The sequence below is a fragment of the Leptonotus elevatus genome, chromosome 20 (assembly GCF_054856555.1).
Source record: "Leptonotus elevatus isolate MCC_2025b chromosome 20, RoL_Lele_1.0, whole genome shotgun sequence".
NCBI lineage: Eukaryota > Metazoa > Chordata > Actinopteri > Syngnathiformes > Syngnathidae > Leptonotus > Leptonotus elevatus.
In genome coordinates, this window is record NC_141258.1 from 10,527,517 (window position 1) to 10,545,411 (window position 17,895).

Genomic DNA, 17,895 nt, shown 5'->3' on the forward strand with positions numbered 1-17,895 from the left:
CAATTAGGTATTTTCATGATTAACTAAAAGGGGCGGGAACAAGTGGAGGTCTTCTTAAAGGAATTTGATACCTTTTGCTGGTATCTCTGGAGGTATTTCCTCTTGGTAATCTCTGCTCCTTTTCTTTCTGTATCTCCTCTCCTTTTTCGGCAAGGCAGGAGACAAACTGACCACACTAGTGACGGTTTCTCCTGAGCTGCAGTGAAAAAACAACAACAGAGAATTACCATAATTCCACGGCATTTAGTTACTCAGCATTGTACCAAATTGAGTCGAAATGAACCAAATCCAAAAACATGGATTGTGAGAAAATAGGGGTGAAAGGCGATAATTTTTTAAAAATCGTAATTAATCGCATGACTTCAATAGTTAACTCATGATTAATGTACAATACATTTTTGTTGTTGAAGTTTTCATACTTTTGTTAACATAAAAGTGGGAAAATTAAACTAATAGAAATATGGCTGCATCTTTTAGTCATTGATACAAGAGTTTAAATTAAAAAGATGTACTGTACTGTAAAAGATGAGTGTGATATTGATTTGTGTTGAGGTCATATTTCTGCCACTAGATGGCATAACTGCATTTTTAAGACATTGGCGACAGCTCAGTGCATTTTTCTTTCATATTAAGAGCTATCCAATCTTAAACATGAACTTGTGAAATACTGCACATTTGTAACCCCAGTCTCCACAAATATATGCATTATTATCAGATTTAGTAAGACTAAATGTTGACGTGAACATTAATCACACGTAAAAAAAAAATTGTGACGTTAAAGGAACTTTATATTAACTCAAAATGAACGCACTAATTTTGACACCCCTACTAGAAACATATTCATCCATTCTTGTTCATAATTGTTCGGGGAGTCTTACCTATTCCTTGAGCTTTTGACCAAATGGTAATTATCTACAAAGAAACAGTGAAGAGACAAAAGCCCAGTTAATTGCGAACTAGTTGAGTTGGTGACCATAGAGTTAAAATAATGTAACACATGAGAGGTATCTTCTCTGTCTACTGACCTTTTAACCGCTGCTTCCTGTGTATACACTGGCAGGTTACCGTCACTGTGAACATGCACATGCACAGCAGGCCCACGGAGCAAATCAGTACAGCACAAAGGTAGACATCTGAAACATAAAAAAACAAAAAAACAAAAAAAACAGAAGTTAAAAAGGGATGTTTCTGTGTTTTATTTTAGGAAGACGTGTATCCTTTGGGTTGGGCTATTTTTGACACACACACACGCGCACACACACACTTTACAAGTACATTAACCTACCTTCAAACAAGCTCCACAGGCTGTCTTTGGCCTCGGTGGCTGGAAACACATGTACTACAACTACATGGGGGGAAAAAATACACATAGAGTGAGAAAAGAAAGATGTAAAGTCTATAGTCATCACTGTGGCTTCCTTGCTGCCAGACTAAATTTACTGTTTAAACAAAGCTACTTTTAGCTCTACTATGAGACTGGTATGACACAGAAAGGTGTATATTTGACGAGTGTAGACTGTTAATATAGAGTGACCCTTTAAAAATAAGGAATGCTTGTCCTGGATAACCTTCAATATACTCAGCTGAAACTCCATTGGGAATCCATCCACACATCAAATGTTACCAAATAATAATTTAATAAAGATTTAACAAATATAAAAATATATTTTCAAAGTGACATCACATTCATCACAATGATATGACCACATGAGATGATCTCATGAAGCATTACAAACAAATAGCCAATGATGCCACAGAGTTACATTAAAGCTGATGCTGAGCACTGCACACTGTTGTGGACCAGCTTGGTCGCGACAACTGGAACCATAATGGCCCAACGGACAATAGTTACACTTTGATCTCAAAATTGTGCCAATTTCTGTAAAACCATCATGATTAGATTGAAAGTATTGCAGCTGCTGCATGAGGAATCCGCATTTTACCACCAACTGCTTTGTAAACAGGCATTTTATAGACCCGTTCCTTGAACCCAAGGTAAGCCAAGGCAAACTCATTTAAACACAGATGTCATTGAGAAGCGGGTGGGTGAGGTTTTTAAAATACACGTAATGCTGTATTGGAATGTGATGTCAGGCTCTGATGTCATTATGTGTGTGGCTTTGTAGTGGGGCCACTTATCTGTATATATTACTGGATAGCCGATAGGCCAAGACTTTTGAAGCCGTGAGACCGCCATATTACTCCTCCCAAGAAACATATAAATGATATGCTTAATGATGTTTACAGGAGGGAACTTGTATGTTTTCTATTAAAGAATTATAACTGTAATTCACCAAAAGATGCCTCTGCCAAATCTAATATTGGGGTCTAGGGCAGTGGTTCTCAACCTTTTTTCAGTTGTGTGAAATATTTAACCAGATTTTTGTTAAACTTTCAAACTCTCTTTTGTATTTATAAATAAAGATTTGTGCACATAAAAATTATCAACATTAAGTGTCGTCCTTTGGGATCATAGTAAAACTCGGTTCTAAAACACACACAAAAAAAACAGAATTTTAAATAAAGTTTTCAAGTGATTGACAGGTGATTTTAGATAGCAAATTGGGTCAAACCATTCTAGCATGGAGGAGATACTGGAGTTTTAAAACATTGAAATTGAATACCCTTCTGAATATAAAATTAATTTTGTAAACTTATATTTTTCTGAAATATTAACATATTAACTATATTTTAATATCTCACGTACCCCCCATTTGAGGACCACTGGTCTAGGGAACTTAGCGATAAAAGAAAAAGAGGTCTTCAAAGCAGCACATACCGTCCACTTGTTAACAAACAGTGACCACCCCGCCACAAAACCCCCACCCCCGCTCCCCGGCCCTATACTAAGAGCCTGCAAGCTGTATATGTCTAATCTATACTTATAGTTTAAATAGTAGTCTGCTCGTGACATGCGATGAGTAAGATGACCGCCCTGTGGCTTCAACGGCTTGCACGGGGGTGTACGGGCTATCGGCTATCCGGTAATATATACATATCAGTGTGTGAGGCCAATAGCGCCAGTTTACATTAATGAAATGTTTCTGTATGTTCTTAGATGGTTATTGTATCCCTACAGAGCTCAATAAAGATGTAGCTTGTCTGACATTAACAGCTAGCCACTCTAATACTAACTGCTCCATGTTACCAGTGTCTTTAACAGCTAATTTGATTTAGCTTATGCTCTTTAACCATGGTCAAGAACAAGCTCACGAGAGAATAAGAGTGTATATTTGATTAAATTTTTTTTTTTAAATGTTGTGTAGTACTGTTAAATTAAAAAGAAGCTTGTGTAGCCAGTGTTGTCAGAGCTCCACATGACATTAATAGCTAGCTAGTCACCCTAACGGCTCCACGTTACCAGTTTCTTAACTCTTTGACTGCCATAAACGTTATAAAACGTTTAGCATAAACCTAGGGAAGGGCGCCGAGGACGTTAAAAGACGTCCCCTATGTTTTTTTTTTTTTTTTTCAAAAACGGGTGCAGGAAAGCCTTGGGCAGCTGTGCTGAAAGAATCAGGCTGATCTGATTAGTCAAAGACTCGTTTTGGCCCCTAGAGGGCAGCGATGACTCTCTTTGCACAAGGTTGGATGGGCCGCCCACCGTGGGCGTCAGTAGAAGACGTGAGGCGGAGCTAGAGTGTTGAGGAGACAATGGCTGATCCAAGCCACAATGGCTTGACCAAGCAACCGGTTACAAGCAGCTCAGCTTGAGCATTTTTTTCAAAGACGGAAAGCATCAATCAATACTAAAAAGCGCATTGATGTCAACGATGATGATGACAACGAGCTCTACGCCAAAGTTGGAAGCTTTGGCGTGACTGTTATGAACACGTAGTAAGCCTCACGGCTAAGCGCGGCTAGCGCGGCTAGCGCTGCTAAGGCCGGAAAACGCGCACAATAGCCGGCCGGGTACTTCTACACAATCGGACATTCGATCGGGCGATGGAGAGTTGGCATCGACCAATGCAGATTGATGATGATGAAGAAGATGAAGCTCTACGCCAACGTGACTGTTATGAACACGTAGTAAGCCCCACCGGCAAAGCGCGGCTAGCGCGGCTAGCGCTGCTAAGGCCGGAAAACGCGGAGCTGCACAAGCGGACATTCGATCGGACAATGAAGAGTACCCCGAGTCCAATGCATATTCATCGGAGGAGCGGGTACAGTCTGATCACGGAGAAGACACTGTTTCTGGACTACGATGCCACCATGAATGGAGTGGATAAAATGGATCAGAACATCTCCGACCAACCCGGTATAGCAACTGAAGGACACGGGGAAGCGAGACGTAACACCACCGTAACGTAACCGTAGCATGATCCTGATATTAGACGTGATGACACACTGCAGTATATACTTGCTATTCCCCGGAAAAAAACGGCCTGCAAGAAAGTGGCACACGCGAAGAGGCAATCTGTTGTGCAAATGCTGTTACGTCTCTTTGCACGCAGGAGAGTGTTACAAAAAGAAAAACTGTCGTTGAAACATCCACATATTTGTAAATAGCACCACAGTTGCACACATTTGTAAATAGTTTGCCAAATTGTTGTCAAATTGTTACACTGTTGAATGTAAATAAACGTATTTTGCTATCAAAAAACACTTTTTCATTCTTGGTGGTAGTGTTTTATAGAAGTAAAGCACTATTTAGGTGTTTGTGGCATCATTCATGGACAAAAAGAAGTGTCAAATTCACTAGAATGCATGAAATAATATCGTTTCACTAAAAGCTTGATTTCTCCGTATTTTGGTCCAACACGGGCGAAATTGGGTCAAACTAACCATTTTCTATTGTTGATTACTAAAGAACGGAATAAGGTAGAAACAAACTCTTTTTTTCTGATGAAAGATGAAAGTCCAATCTTTCATTTGGTAGTACGTGTGTTTCCATAGTCCAAACAGAACATTTTCTGTGGACCTTGAAAATCAGTCAAAATGCTTAAATCGGCTGGCACTGGCGGCATCCCTTTTCTGAAAACGTCTGGCAGTCAAAGAGTTAAACATGAACAAGAACAAGCTCACAAAGCAAGAGAAAGCGTACATTTGTTTAAAAAGGCTGTAATGATGTGAACTGTTAAAAAAAAAAAAGTGTAGCCTATTGTATGTGGTTAGAAGTTTCACACTGTTGACGCTAATAAACTCCCAACTTCTTGATTGTTTTTAGACAAAATGGAAGTGCAAGGCGACGGACAACACAATGGTCCAATTCGTAAGTATTCAAATACTTTTGTGTTGAGACTATTACATGTTATGCTTGTTTTTTTAAAAACATGATATCACATTTCAACAATGTCATAGGCCGCCGTTTCCGACGAAGATTAGGACGAGGAGCGCCAAATGTGGGAGCCCTCAGAGTCAATGTTTGTGTCTCCAACCAGGAGATCACAATTTCCTTTCAGGTGGTTCCAAGGCAAGCTGGAGATGCGAACAATGAAAACATTGTCAATGGTGCCAATACAGAAGAAAGTGAAGGGAATAGTGAAGATATTGACCAAAATCCTAGTAGTGAAGACAATAACGGTAATATTGAAAACAATGATAGCAATGCTAATATTGTAGAAAGTGACGGAAATAGTGAAGACCTTGGCCATAATCCAAATAGTGAAGACAATGATGGCAATATTGAAAACAACGACAGTGATGCTAATATTGAAGAAAGTGACAGGAATAGTGAAGACATTGATCATAATCCTAGCAGTGAAGACAATGGCAATATTGAAAACAATGACAGCGATGCCAATATTGACGACGACGATGACAATAATGAAGACGCCGTTGCCAATATTGAAGACAACGATGCTAATATTGAACACAATGACAGTGAAATCAGTGAACACAATGAAAGTGATGCCAGCGCGGAAGACGGTAACAATGAAGCCAATATCGAAGACAATAACATTGTCGCCAATGTTGAAAACGACAACGATCGCAATAATGAAGACAGTGAAGCATCATCAGAAGATAGCGTCAGCGACGCAACGAGCCTACAAAGTGAGGATTGCACCAGTGAAAATCCAGAATTCAACATTTCAATGGGCATCATGCCATTTCCACGCGGCAGTCTCGCGCAGAACATTTTTGTAGAATTCCACGGAACAAGTACAGATGGCTTTATAAGCGACAATGCTGACAGTGATACTGACGTTTCATTGGAATAAAGTCTGCGAGACTATGACAATATTAAAAAACAATGGAAATGTTTTCAATAATATCAACGCCATCAACGGGTGTGGCACTCGTTCAGTTCTTGAGGACATTTGGACTAAAGTGTGTAAAATTAGCCGCTATACTGGCTGCAAAAGCAAAAGCAAATAAACTAGACGCGGGGGTCAACATAATCCCGGATCATCATTCAAAAGTTTATTAGGATCCCCATTAGTCACCACCAAAGTGAAGACAATTCTTCCTGAGGTCCAGGAGCAAAGAAAATAGGACTACAATAAGATTTCTCTACAACGCAGAAGTTCGCCCAACACAGATGCTCGGTTAGTTCGAGATTTCTTCTTGAATTGGCACTGTCTGAATAAAATTGATTTGAGTTGACTTAATTGGATATAAAATCAGATGTCTGGGGTTAAACAAACTACTAAGAAGGATGAAGGCACCTGAGTGTATTATCTGTCACAGTCAATCTTGCTACTACAACTGTCATAGAGATATCGTTATGTGTGAGGGGTGCTGTGGTCGTCATCGATTACGCCATATTATAAGTAGTAGAACAAACACACTTGGTGAAAAGTCCATGGATGAGACAATATTCATGATGCCAGGCAAGCGATGTGGCTGAATTGTTACAGTCCCTGTAATAATGGTCCCTTGGTTGACATGAGCTGGTTACTTTTCTGTGGGGACAAAGTTTTTGCATGGAATAAAAATTTAAGGGCATCACAAAGTCTCTATAATTGCCATGATGTCAGCGTTTGATTTATTTTGGAGTTTAGTGTGAAGCTGCACAGACTGAAGCAATCGTCAATCAATCGCAAAACTCACACAAAAAAAGGACTGCATTTTACCAGAATGAATGAGTCAACCATCGGAGGAACACAGCTGCATTTAAGACAGTGTCATGGCTCTTTTTGGTGCCCCGACAAACCCAACACTGGTGGCATCTGTACACTGATGTGGACTGGGGTGAATGATAAGCCTGTGCATTCATCGTTCACTTATTCAACCACTGTTATCTTGTATTCCAAACAACTCGTCTTAACAGAACAGTTATTCAACACTCGTGCACATTTTTGTATACTTGCAACCCAAAAGAAGCTTCTATTTGTCCTTAGTGTCGTCCCTGTGCCACTGCTAGAATCTTCATGTTTCTCATCTTTCTGAATGGGCAATTTTACCTACTAATGACATCATCAGGAGCAACTGGGTGCTCAGTATCTTGCTTAAGGATACTTCGACATGGTCACAAAGGGTTGAGGATCGAAACCCATAAGCTTGTAGTTGGGAGACAACCACTCTACCACTGAACCATGCCACATAGGATCATAGATATGCCTTTTGAAATGATAGGAGTACCCACAGCTGTCCAGAAACCACCCTTGCTAAGTGGCACTCGCGTTACCTAGAAAAACTACACAGTGTTTATGCCAAATGGAATCCCTGCTTTCTTTTACTCCCAAAGAAGTGTTTACTATTGTTAGTGCTCGTGGGTTTTGTGTGAGACTGACTTGAGGAAACACCTGGCCACCTGATGTCATTGGGCCACAGGGATTTCCATGAGTTCCCTGTCACACACAAAAACATGAATGTGCCCATAAAGCATCAATCGCGAGCTTGTCCTCATTAGAAGAGTAGTTGAGGCACATGTATGGATAAAAAAAAAAAAAAGTAAAGTATGGTCATTCACTCAGTGGCTTCCCCTTCCTGCAACATTCTATTGTCCCATTTCTGCAGTCTGTCTGCACTCTCTGTGTTCTTCATTGGGAGGAAACTCTTTGACGTGGCCAATGTCAACAGCTTGCGTTCAGGTCTGCGTGTAGGCCCGACCCAGACTTGGCCCGAGACGCCGTCACCCCAAAGTCACAGCACATAGGATCACACATCCATGGAAAAATGTGGTGACTGAGTAACATTTAGTGTTTTTGCAGGCAGGAAGCATGAAAGGGAAGACAAAGCGACAGTTTTTGTCTGTGCTCAGCTAATGGAAGGAAAATACAGGGTAGGCTTCCATCACATTTGCAAAATCCTGCTGGTAAACTCAATATCCTGTCCATCCTCAGAAAACATGATTATGATAAATCTAAGGCCACAAAGACTGCCCTTAAGATCTTGATCTGGATGTTGACTTTTCACACACTGAAACATCAGCAATTTAGACCTTAGCCTTTCATAAAATGACTATGTGGGTCATAACCCAAAATGAACATTTGCATAGCCAACTGAAAGGACAGAACTAACCAAAACAGCTTTTCTTCCATCCTGCTAATGTCATCCAGGTTCATTTGCTGCAATGTTTAACCTCACAACACAATTTTTGGGGGATTGCTTTTAGAAATGAATTCAGGACAACAGTTCTCTCATTGGGGCATAGCATCGCCTAGCATTTGCATTGCATTTTTAGTTGGGTAGCTTAATTGGCTTTATTGCTATTTTATCCCATAAGACTTCTGTTCCTGTAAACTGTAGCTTTTGGTTGACGACGAGTTGGGATAAAATAAAATGCCACTTTTTTCTTTTTAATGAAAGTGAAAAGGCTTCTGTGCCACATGTGTCATCTGTTCCGCTCTGTGAGTCAGTAAAAGCACCGCTAAAACCCCACACTGCCTCTGGTCATACTTTGAGTTGATCTCCTCTGTCAAAGCCGCAACTTACTGCCGCGGAGGATCCTTTTATATACAGGCTGGATCGCAACCAGTGACATTTCTCCCTTCCAAATCTCAAGCAGGAAAGTGCATTTTGCGAGCAAGAAACATTTGAAAGCGTTCTGCCGGTTGTAGATCCAAATGTATTTGTCTAACCTAATGTCTCGTTTGAACGATTCTCAGATGTCTCGCAGTGCTGTAAATACAGCGTACGGCACACGATCAATGTCATTAACGCTTTTTAACACAACGCAGAAATTGTCCATCGTAAAACCTCAAACAGCTCCGTCACATCTGGGAGCTCTTTAGCAACATCTGCAGCTCCATAGAACATCTCTGGAGACCAACCTGCGTAAAAATGTGGTTTAACTTGACAATACTTCTGTTGCGGTGACTGAAATAGCTGTCGAAGAGTCCGCCCAACATAATGAATGCAGTGAGGTCATTCTGCAAGAAATTATCACAGCTACTGGATTCTCCAGAAAATCAAAGTTGTGTTCCAAACTATTTAAACCATTTCAAAGGAAGTCTTGATTGAACTGTTTTTCTATTTCTTGTCCTCTATATCATCAAAAGTAGTAGTGACATGGCATTGACCAATAAGCAACTAAAAGAGGTTCATGTGACCCTTGGGCAGGCGTGGATTCTTGGGTCAGTAGGTACGGTCCTCAGAGTACCTCAATACCTTTGAACTTTAACATTGGGAACCACGACGACAGCGTTACTGCTCACCTCTAAGTTCAGTTGTAGCCGTCGAGTTGGACGAGGCCTTCCAGCGATCCTGCTGCTTCTTGAACTCCTGAACCCGACATATGTACAGACCTCGGTCCCCCTCGGACACATTCAAGATCAACAAGTCGAACATCTTGGCCTGCTTCACCACCGTCAACTTCATCTTGGGCCACGAGAAGCTCTTGGTATAGTTTCCATAGAAGCGGGCCTTTCTCATGTTGACCCGAGCAATGAGGACTTCGTCTTCTGGCCGGTCCAAGCCTGCCGGCAGGAAGGTCCATTTCACGACGGGCAACGCAGAATTGCGCCGCCGCTGGGACACGACGCACGAGAGTGTGACGTTTTGGCCCTCATGGGCCACCGTGAAGGGGGACGGCGTGATGGTTACGTTGATGGCGGAACACAAATCTGCTGAAACAAAATTTGAATAGGTAAGATTTTATTTTTATGACAAACTTTTGAAGGCCTTTTGAACGCTTTGAGGGCCTTGAATGTAATTTTTGTCTTGCATTGTAATGTGTTAATGTGTAGTGAAAAAACATACATACATACAATTTTTTTCCTTCTGATTTCTACCAATTTTTAAAGAGCTAATATTGGTCGATTAAATGTGTGCTGATTAATCAATTGTGCCTTAGTCATGAAAGTGTGAATATCCACACTGATCAGCCAAATTATTAATAACTAGTGCTGTCACTATCAAATATTTTTAGAATCGATTAATCTATCGATTAGTCAATCGATTAATCAGATTCATTTTAATTTTGCATTAAAGTGGATTACAAAAGCATTTTCCCCCTGTTTATTTACCAGTGATTGTTGTTTATTTCATACTTTGTATTTATATAGTGATTAAAAAAGTGCAAATGTCTTATTTTGATTAAACAAAGAAGATAATCAGTTTTCTTTCATGAAGGACTACAGAAATCAGTCAACAATTACTGTTGACATGCTGAAATCAGATTATTTGGACAATATTAAATTTAAAAAATGGCTCCAAGGGATTACTCGATGTCGATTGATAATCAAATACTTGTCGATTAATCGATTAATTTTGACAGCTCTCTTAATAACTTCATCTGTGCAACCAATTGAGATCCAATACAAAACTTGCAATATTTTTTCAACCCAGTTTCGATACTGTCAAAGTGGTATTAAATGTTTGCTGAAGCATTACCACATATGTTAATGGGATTTTTATTCTCCACACTTTTTTGCCGTGAAACAACTCCCACATAATACTTCCGACTTGCTTCAAAAATTCACGTCTCTCGGGGTATATATCGTCTGATTGCACATTACTTACAGTATTTGCACAATTTAATGTTAAATATCGTCTTTTCCCAATTAATTTTCAAAGTCCCCCTTTCCACGCCCACTTCCATACATACAAAGTGATCATCATTGCCAGGTATCTGATACTGCTCTCTGGTGCAGTTGGTAAAGTGCATTGTCCAGTAATCAGGAGGTTGCAGGTTTGAATCCCGCCTTCGACTGTACATTGCATTCAATACCAATTGACTATCAGATCAGGAAATGGATCATAATTTCACTGAAATGATTAAATGCATGTTAGCTTTCAGTTTTTCAAAATAAATACACCATTAGCCATGAATTTGAACAAGTCAAGTCAAGTCAGAGCAATTGCCACCCACCACGGAGAACATGGGTTCAAACCCCACTTGGACCACATTTTAGTACATTCGTTAATTCGATACCAACTGACTATCATATAAGGAAATGGATTATAATTTCACTGAAATGATTATATTCCATCTTGGACAGATTGCAGTTCAAGTTTTCTTTATTTTGTCATTTAACTACAAGTAAAATTTTTTTTATAATAATTCACATCATTTATCTTTCAATTGACTTCATAAGCACATGCATTCAAATGTTAGCATTCAGCCAAGAACATTCAGCTTTTCAACATTCCCACGCAATTTTTGCAGAAATTGCACTTTTTGTAGTTAAACACGTTTATTATTGTGGTTGCTGTGTTTGCAGATATGTTGATCTGCGCTACATTATACTGACTTTTTTTTTCTCCAAGTCATGACTTATGATGCTGAATATTGAGGAACACACTGCATTTGTCATAAAACTGCCATATCTTTCATCTAAACTTACATCCACTGCCAGTTTTTGACATGACATGATGTACAACTGCATGATTGGTTTTCCTGTCAAAAACTGACAAGAAAAGCAAAACCACAGGGATTCTTCTACGACTAGATGCAAAATATAATTTTACCCCATCAGTGCCTCCAAAAAACGTAGCAATTACTTTATCAACTGTTTAAATGAATCCCTCCTCTGCTATTTATCTTCACGCATTACTTGACCACTAGATGTTTTCTGCCCCTCGCATCCTTTCTGAAATGGCAAACAATCGTGCGTCTTTCCTACCTCCAAACAGCGCTTGAACCAGGAGAGCAAAGACCACAGAGGAGAGCATTTTCCACGACTGCAGCCTCTGTAAACCGTAAGTTCAATGCTTCTGAGCAAAAGAAGCCCAAACTTCCCTCCGCCTCCTTTTCCTCTTCTACCCCCCCCCCCCCCCCCCAACAGAGAAGTGTAAAATGAAACAGTGCACTCTGCTCACAACCTCCCCCGTGCCGTCTCAAACACATCCAGGGAAGGTGAGCACACACGCATTCTTTGCATGTGGAGAGGGAAACGTGAGTTCCTGCGAGCGTGTGGTGGGGGTTCGACGCCGACAAAAATCACACTTCCAGCTGTGGAGAGCGGTCGGCGCAGACCTCATTCAAGGCTTTTATTTTGGACAAGGGAGGGGGTGGCAATGGGTGAATGAGTCTGTGCGTGTGTGTGGCCCTTGGTTAGGCCGGGAAATAGGTTGGTCACCAACATGGCACCAGGGTGACTCCAAGGACCACATCTGTAGCCCGTGGGATTGTTAAAAATAACTAACCACTCATTGGACATTGTCATTTCCTGGGAATGTTGTAGAAGTTATTATATGAAAATGTAAAACACTTGCAGCAATTTATATAAATAGTTGATATGTTTCCCTACCTTCTTCGGTCATTGTTGATCATTATATTTTTTTTATAATAAAAAAAAAAGACAAAATCGTGATTATAGACTTTTTTTAATTTAATTTTTTACGTTGGAACAACTTTTATATACAGTATTATTGGTTACACAAATAGAAAAATACATAATAACTGACACCCTCCCAAACAGGTTTATAATTGTCTGTAGAGGCCAAAATAGGGTGGCAAAGCACTACTTTTGTCTAAATGAAGCTTATCATCACTGTTCAATGTAGTTCCTTGGCACCAAGATGCCACAAGATGGTGACAAAGCACTATATTTGTCCAAATAAGACTCCTCCACTCGGTTCAACATGGTTCTTTTGCACCAAAATACCACAAGGCACTACTTTTGTCTAAATGAAGCTCCTCAACTCACTTTAACATAGTTCTGTCATACCAGTAAAGTAGGTTGGACACATTTTCACATAGTACGATTAAATGATAAGTATTCTTGACTGGTAGTTTCTTTTTTTTGCGTGTGTGTGTGCGTTCTTGTTTTTGTTACATGGTGGGGCCAATATTCTAATTATAGTTGTGTGGCCCACTCGTCCTTGTGGGGCCATTTTGTTGGGCCCCACAAGTTTAGACTTCTTTTTGAGGGTCATGACTTGGTTTTAGAGTTTAGGTTTGAATTGGGTTACGGTGTGGTTAAAGTAAGGAGTGTGGGGGGTAGACAATCATTTTTGATGGTTGGGGCTCGGGGAAGGGGCTCGGAAATGCATTATGTCAATGAGATATAAAGATAGTTAAACAAATGCGTGTGTGTGTGTGTGTGTGACTTTGTGCTCTTTAATTCACCTGACACCTGTTATAAATTTCAGACCCTTCCCCTTAACCGGATACTTCAGAGTCCCGCCAGAGTCGTGAAGTTGTCAGGAGACCAGAAGAAGGATCAAAGGAAAGACAGATGAAACAAAGTGAAATCCAGCACCAACCAGACACCACCTACCTCCCACAGAGTTACAAACCCAACCCCAGAAACATCTAAATTCCAACAGATCATGGAGACCTCAAGAGACGAGAGGAAAGACTAAAGGAAGGAAGGAAAGATAAATGAAGCACCAGTGGGAGAAGCTAATTCTGTTTTGAGTTTCAGTAGATGCTGGTGTGGTGGATCTGGCATGCATCAGAACCTTGACTGGTAGTTTCTGTGCACAAGTGCTATAAAATAAATAAATAAATATTTATACATTTTTTAACTAAAATGTGTAACATACACTCATTTTATAGTGGCGTAAATCTGCACCCTCGTGGGGCCGTTTTTATTATTTTAAGCAGCTGTAATTGGTAACAGATTAGAAACACCTCTCATTATAATGCAGTCATAACCACAATAATAATATATCTCTATAATCTTTGTAACTGTTTCAAATGAGGGGGAGTTTTGCCAGGACATGAAAACGTCTAAATAGCTAGTCTTCATCAATGTTTAATTTTTAACAAAACTCATCCAACCATCAACGCATCAGAATCTTCTAAAAGTTTTCCAAGTATAATGCTGCCCCCTTGTGGCAGACAACTTTTTTTTTTTGCTTTCTTCATGCCGGGGGCCTTGAGCTTTGGAGTGCCAAATAATGAGACTGCAGCATGTGTGTCAGTAGAACAGCAGGGCAGAAAGACACAAATACACATGTATCTATGGGCTTTTCAGTTGCTGGTTCATTTTTATTCTGTTTTCAAACGATGCAGCTCCTCACGTCCGAAGAAAAGCAGTATGGTCTTCTGACCTATGGAGACATAAATGAGAAACTTTCATGTCATTTTTCATCAAGAAAAGAGTGATCAGGCAAGTACAGCATGTGTACACATGAAGCCATGTGGACAAACGTGAGTAAATGTCAGGCCGCCCTCATTGCCCTTTGGTTCACATGCCACTCTTGTCGGGTTCACATCATCCTGTGTGACCTTTAACATCACATGTCACTGGAAACCTCTGCCACAGGACGCTCTGATTGGTGGAAGCGAACGACACGTGATATTGTAGTTGAAATTTTCACTTAGGGGTCTACTCACATTTGTTGTCAGTGGTTTAGGTATTAATGGCTGTGTTTTGAATTATTTTTGCAGAAACAATAAAGTTACACTGCTACATACACTGTAAAAACTAAATCTTTGGTCAAGTAGATTTTAATTAATGTATTATTTTAAAAGTATTCAATATAATTGTATTTTGATTTTGTGGCAATTATTTACTTAAAAATTAAATTCACTCACTTTTTTGAGATATTGTATATAAAATAATACATAAAAAAATTGTAAAACATGTGAACCTGTCATAAATGAGGGCTCCTATAATATACAAGCTAAAGTAAAAATAGAATTTCCCTTCCCGAGGATTATATTGACAATACCGTATGTACATCCTATCATAAAATAAAAATAAAAAACTCATTTCAAGTGTGAGACATACAAACATGATAAATAAAAAATACTTTTATCACATTAAAATAAATGCAGAATATCTACACAAAAATACATAGCATGTAAAGTAACCAGGGTGTTAGAATGATCTACAGTAAATTCACAATGTTGTAAAATAAACACGTATACGGCAACAAATTAAATAATACACTAATACTAATAAAAAAAAATATGAGTACATATTTTATTTTTAGTGCTTTTATAATCCATCAGTTTTTTAAACCTCATTTGTCAAAGCTCCAAATTCCAAGTCTCAAAATTAAAAAGTCAGCATGCAGGCATACAATTTTCAATTGTCACTCGCTCACCTTTTGCGTCGCATGTGTTTTCTGATGATGCAATACTTGATGACGATTATGAAAAGAGTCAAAAACAGGCCAAGGCCAAGGCCGATCAAAATGTATTCCATTTCTGGAAAGGAAACACAAACAGTAAACATTAGGCCACATCAAACTAACAAACAGGATGTAATGTGACGCCTACTTGTACAGAATAGTTTTCATTTAACAATATGACATATAATGACAGGCAGAACAATTAAATGTTCTTCCACTAGATGACAGAAGGTATATGCTAGATTAGGCCTCTTAATGTTTAGGTAGGTGACTTAAGCTAGGCCGCTGTGCCGCTGTGTCGCTGTGACGTGTCCTGGCTTGGTGCCTTTCTATTTATCTGCACTCTGGCACACTTACCCAGTTGAAACCAGTTAAGACCATCAGGTCACACATTTTCACATGGGCTAGGCTGAGCCGTCCCTCGTGTATTATTAGTAGTAGAGACTATTTTGAATAGATTAGACCTTCTTCCGCATTCAGCAGAAAAGGCTCCATCGGTGTATTCGATCTTTCGGTCATCCAGTTATTAGTTCAACTGAGAATATGCAGTCTCCTGGTTGTTATTGGTATAACAAGCATTAAAGATAAAATAACCGGTCAAAGTTCCCATCGTAACTTTACATATATTCAAACCTGTTGTCGTTTGCACAATGAAATAATAGCTTTGTGTTCAGATAAAAAGGCCTTGATTTCAAACGGCAGTGAATTCTTTAGTAAATCGATACAGGATCAATTTAATAGACTAATAGTAATACAACCAATTTAATAGACCACAGTTCGATATTTTAAAATCGTCCCTAATGAGGACAAGCAACAAAATAGAAGTATGGATTGCGACATTTCCAACATTGCATAATATAATTTTCTTTGATGTACTATGAACCATTCTTAAATGATTCCTTGCTGATAATGTGACTGACCCAGTTTCTCTTTGGCTTCCGCGTCTCCTCCTCCGCCTCCCATCACGCTCGTCAGCAGCAGCAGGTGTCTGCAACAAATTGTAATCAGGTCACACGTAGACAGTAAGGACATTAAGTGTTGCTTGCACCTGATTACAATCACCTCCATATCGAGATTCAACACTTAATTAAAAAACTAATGATAAAGTATTATTAGTGGATTTGTCGAGCGGGTGCAGGGACATGAACACGCGGACACGCGCAAAGGACAACACAGGTCAACAACAGTTCACGTGCTTATTTTAGACTTTGCATGACATGTGGCTGTTGTTGTAAACAGCCAAGGTGTCAGACCACTATTAATTACTGTGTCTGACCTGACACCTTCTTATAATATCAATAGATCAATTCGACAACCCGGCAACCACAATAATGAACATATTGTTAAGATAATACATATATGTATCATGCACGTAATATATTACTAATAAATGAGTCCAAATATTATGACATTTAGCATTTTCAACTAAATCATATTTTTTGGAGAATAAATTCGTAATATTGTTGACAAAAAATACATAACATTGCAAATGTAAACTATAATTTCTACAACCATAATTATTAAAAAAAAAAAAATATATATATATATGCACTGACATCTCTTTTTTGTTGGCCTGTGACTATCCTGACTTATTCATATGAATTCATAAGACCATGTGATGCATTTTTCTGGCAACAACATATTTTAATAATATGTATAGAATTTAACTCACCGATGACGATGATGGTGCTGATCATAGCATGCATGTCGAATAGTGAGCTTCATGGGCATGCTGTGACTGTCCTCGTTTCCTGAAATACGACTTTTCGGGTGTGAATGATTCATTGATGACACGGTTTTGGCCCATTAAATCTGACAATGCAAAAAACACCTCAGATATGATATGAAGATCAGAGGGATGTAAACAGCCAATCGCTGACCCTAATGAGATTAAGCACTGTAGAAATTTGATTTTATACCATTACATTTCATAAATATGTAGAAACAGTAGACATAGTTTTGCTTTTTACTAGGGGTGACTTCAATAGTTAACTCACGATTAATTGCAAAATTGATATCTGTTCTAAATGTACAATAAAATATTTTCCCAAGATTTCATACTCTTAACATAAAAGTGTGGGGGGGGAATAAACTAATGGAAATATGTCTGTATCTCTTAGTTATTAATACAGTTATTTCATAATAATTCATAAAATTGAGTTTAAAATTCAAAAGATGTACTGTACTGTAAAAAACAGGTGTGATATTGATTTGTGTTGGCCATTTTTCTGCCACTAGATGGCATATTTGCATTTTTAAGACATTGGTGACACCTCAGTGCATTTTTCTATTCATATTAAGAGCAATCTAATATTTAACATGACGTAACTTGTGAAATTCTGCACATTTTTAAAATTGTAAAATACAACTTGACCCCAGTCTCCACACATATATGCATTATTATTATTACTGCTAAATTTTGACGTGGATGTGTCTGCTGCATTGCGACTGGAATTCCCCCAGTTTCAATTCCAAGTAAAAAAAATTGTGCCGTTAAAGGAACTTTAACTCAAAATTACTAATTTTGACACCCCTACT

At 39.0% G+C, this 17,895-nt stretch overlaps 2 protein-coding genes and 1 long non-coding RNA gene across 8 annotated transcripts in view; 1 reads left to right on the top strand and 2 right to left on the bottom strand.

Moving 5' to 3' along the window:
- Nucleotides 1-17,895, bottom strand: part of vstm4b (V-set and transmembrane domain containing 4b) — a 40,872-nt gene that overhangs the window by 4,161 nt on the left and 18,816 nt on the right. The window contains exons 1-6 of one of the 5 annotated variants that reach the window (XM_086065016.1): nucleotides 11,952-12,059; nucleotides 9,543-9,950; nucleotides 1,286-1,339; nucleotides 1,026-1,133; nucleotides 879-912; nucleotides 72-196 (exon numbers count right to left, since the gene is read on the bottom strand). In XM_086065016.1, coding sequence (XP_085921142.1) covers nucleotides 72-196; nucleotides 879-912; nucleotides 1,026-1,133; nucleotides 1,286-1,339; nucleotides 9,543-9,950; nucleotides 11,952-12,000 — 778 coding nt within the window. In that variant the 5' untranslated portion in view covers nucleotides 12,001-12,059. Of the gene's footprint in view, nucleotides 1-71; nucleotides 197-878; nucleotides 913-1,025; nucleotides 1,134-1,285; nucleotides 1,346-9,542; nucleotides 9,954-11,951; nucleotides 12,060-17,895 lie in introns of those variants that run through there. The other 4 variants (XM_086065015.1, XM_086065014.1, XM_086065013.1 and 1 more) reach the window with 4 other exon arrangements.
- Nucleotides 1,799-6,872, top strand: LOC147157010 (uncharacterized). The gene is made up of 3 exons (XR_015091812.1): nucleotides 1,799-1,995; nucleotides 5,168-5,212; nucleotides 5,302-6,872. It is a non-coding gene; the product is annotated as an uncharacterized LOC147157010 (long non-coding RNA).
- Nucleotides 14,061-17,198, bottom strand: LOC147157011 (uncharacterized). 2 transcript variants are annotated; one of them, XM_086063642.1, is made up of 4 exons: nucleotides 17,030-17,198; nucleotides 16,278-16,345; nucleotides 15,331-15,433; nucleotides 14,061-14,328 (listed from the first exon to the last, which is right to left on the bottom strand). In XM_086063642.1, the coding sequence occupies exons 1-4, from the start codon at nucleotides 17,140-17,142 to the stop codon at nucleotides 14,295-14,297; spliced, it is 318 nt and encodes a 105-aa protein (XP_085919768.1). In that variant the 5' UTR covers nucleotides 17,143-17,198; the 3' UTR covers nucleotides 14,061-14,294. The 2 variants fall into 2 exon arrangements, with proteins under 2 accessions (XP_085919768.1, XP_085919769.1); XM_086063643.1 differs by lacking the exon at nucleotides 17,030-17,198 and adding an exon at nucleotides 16,406-16,496.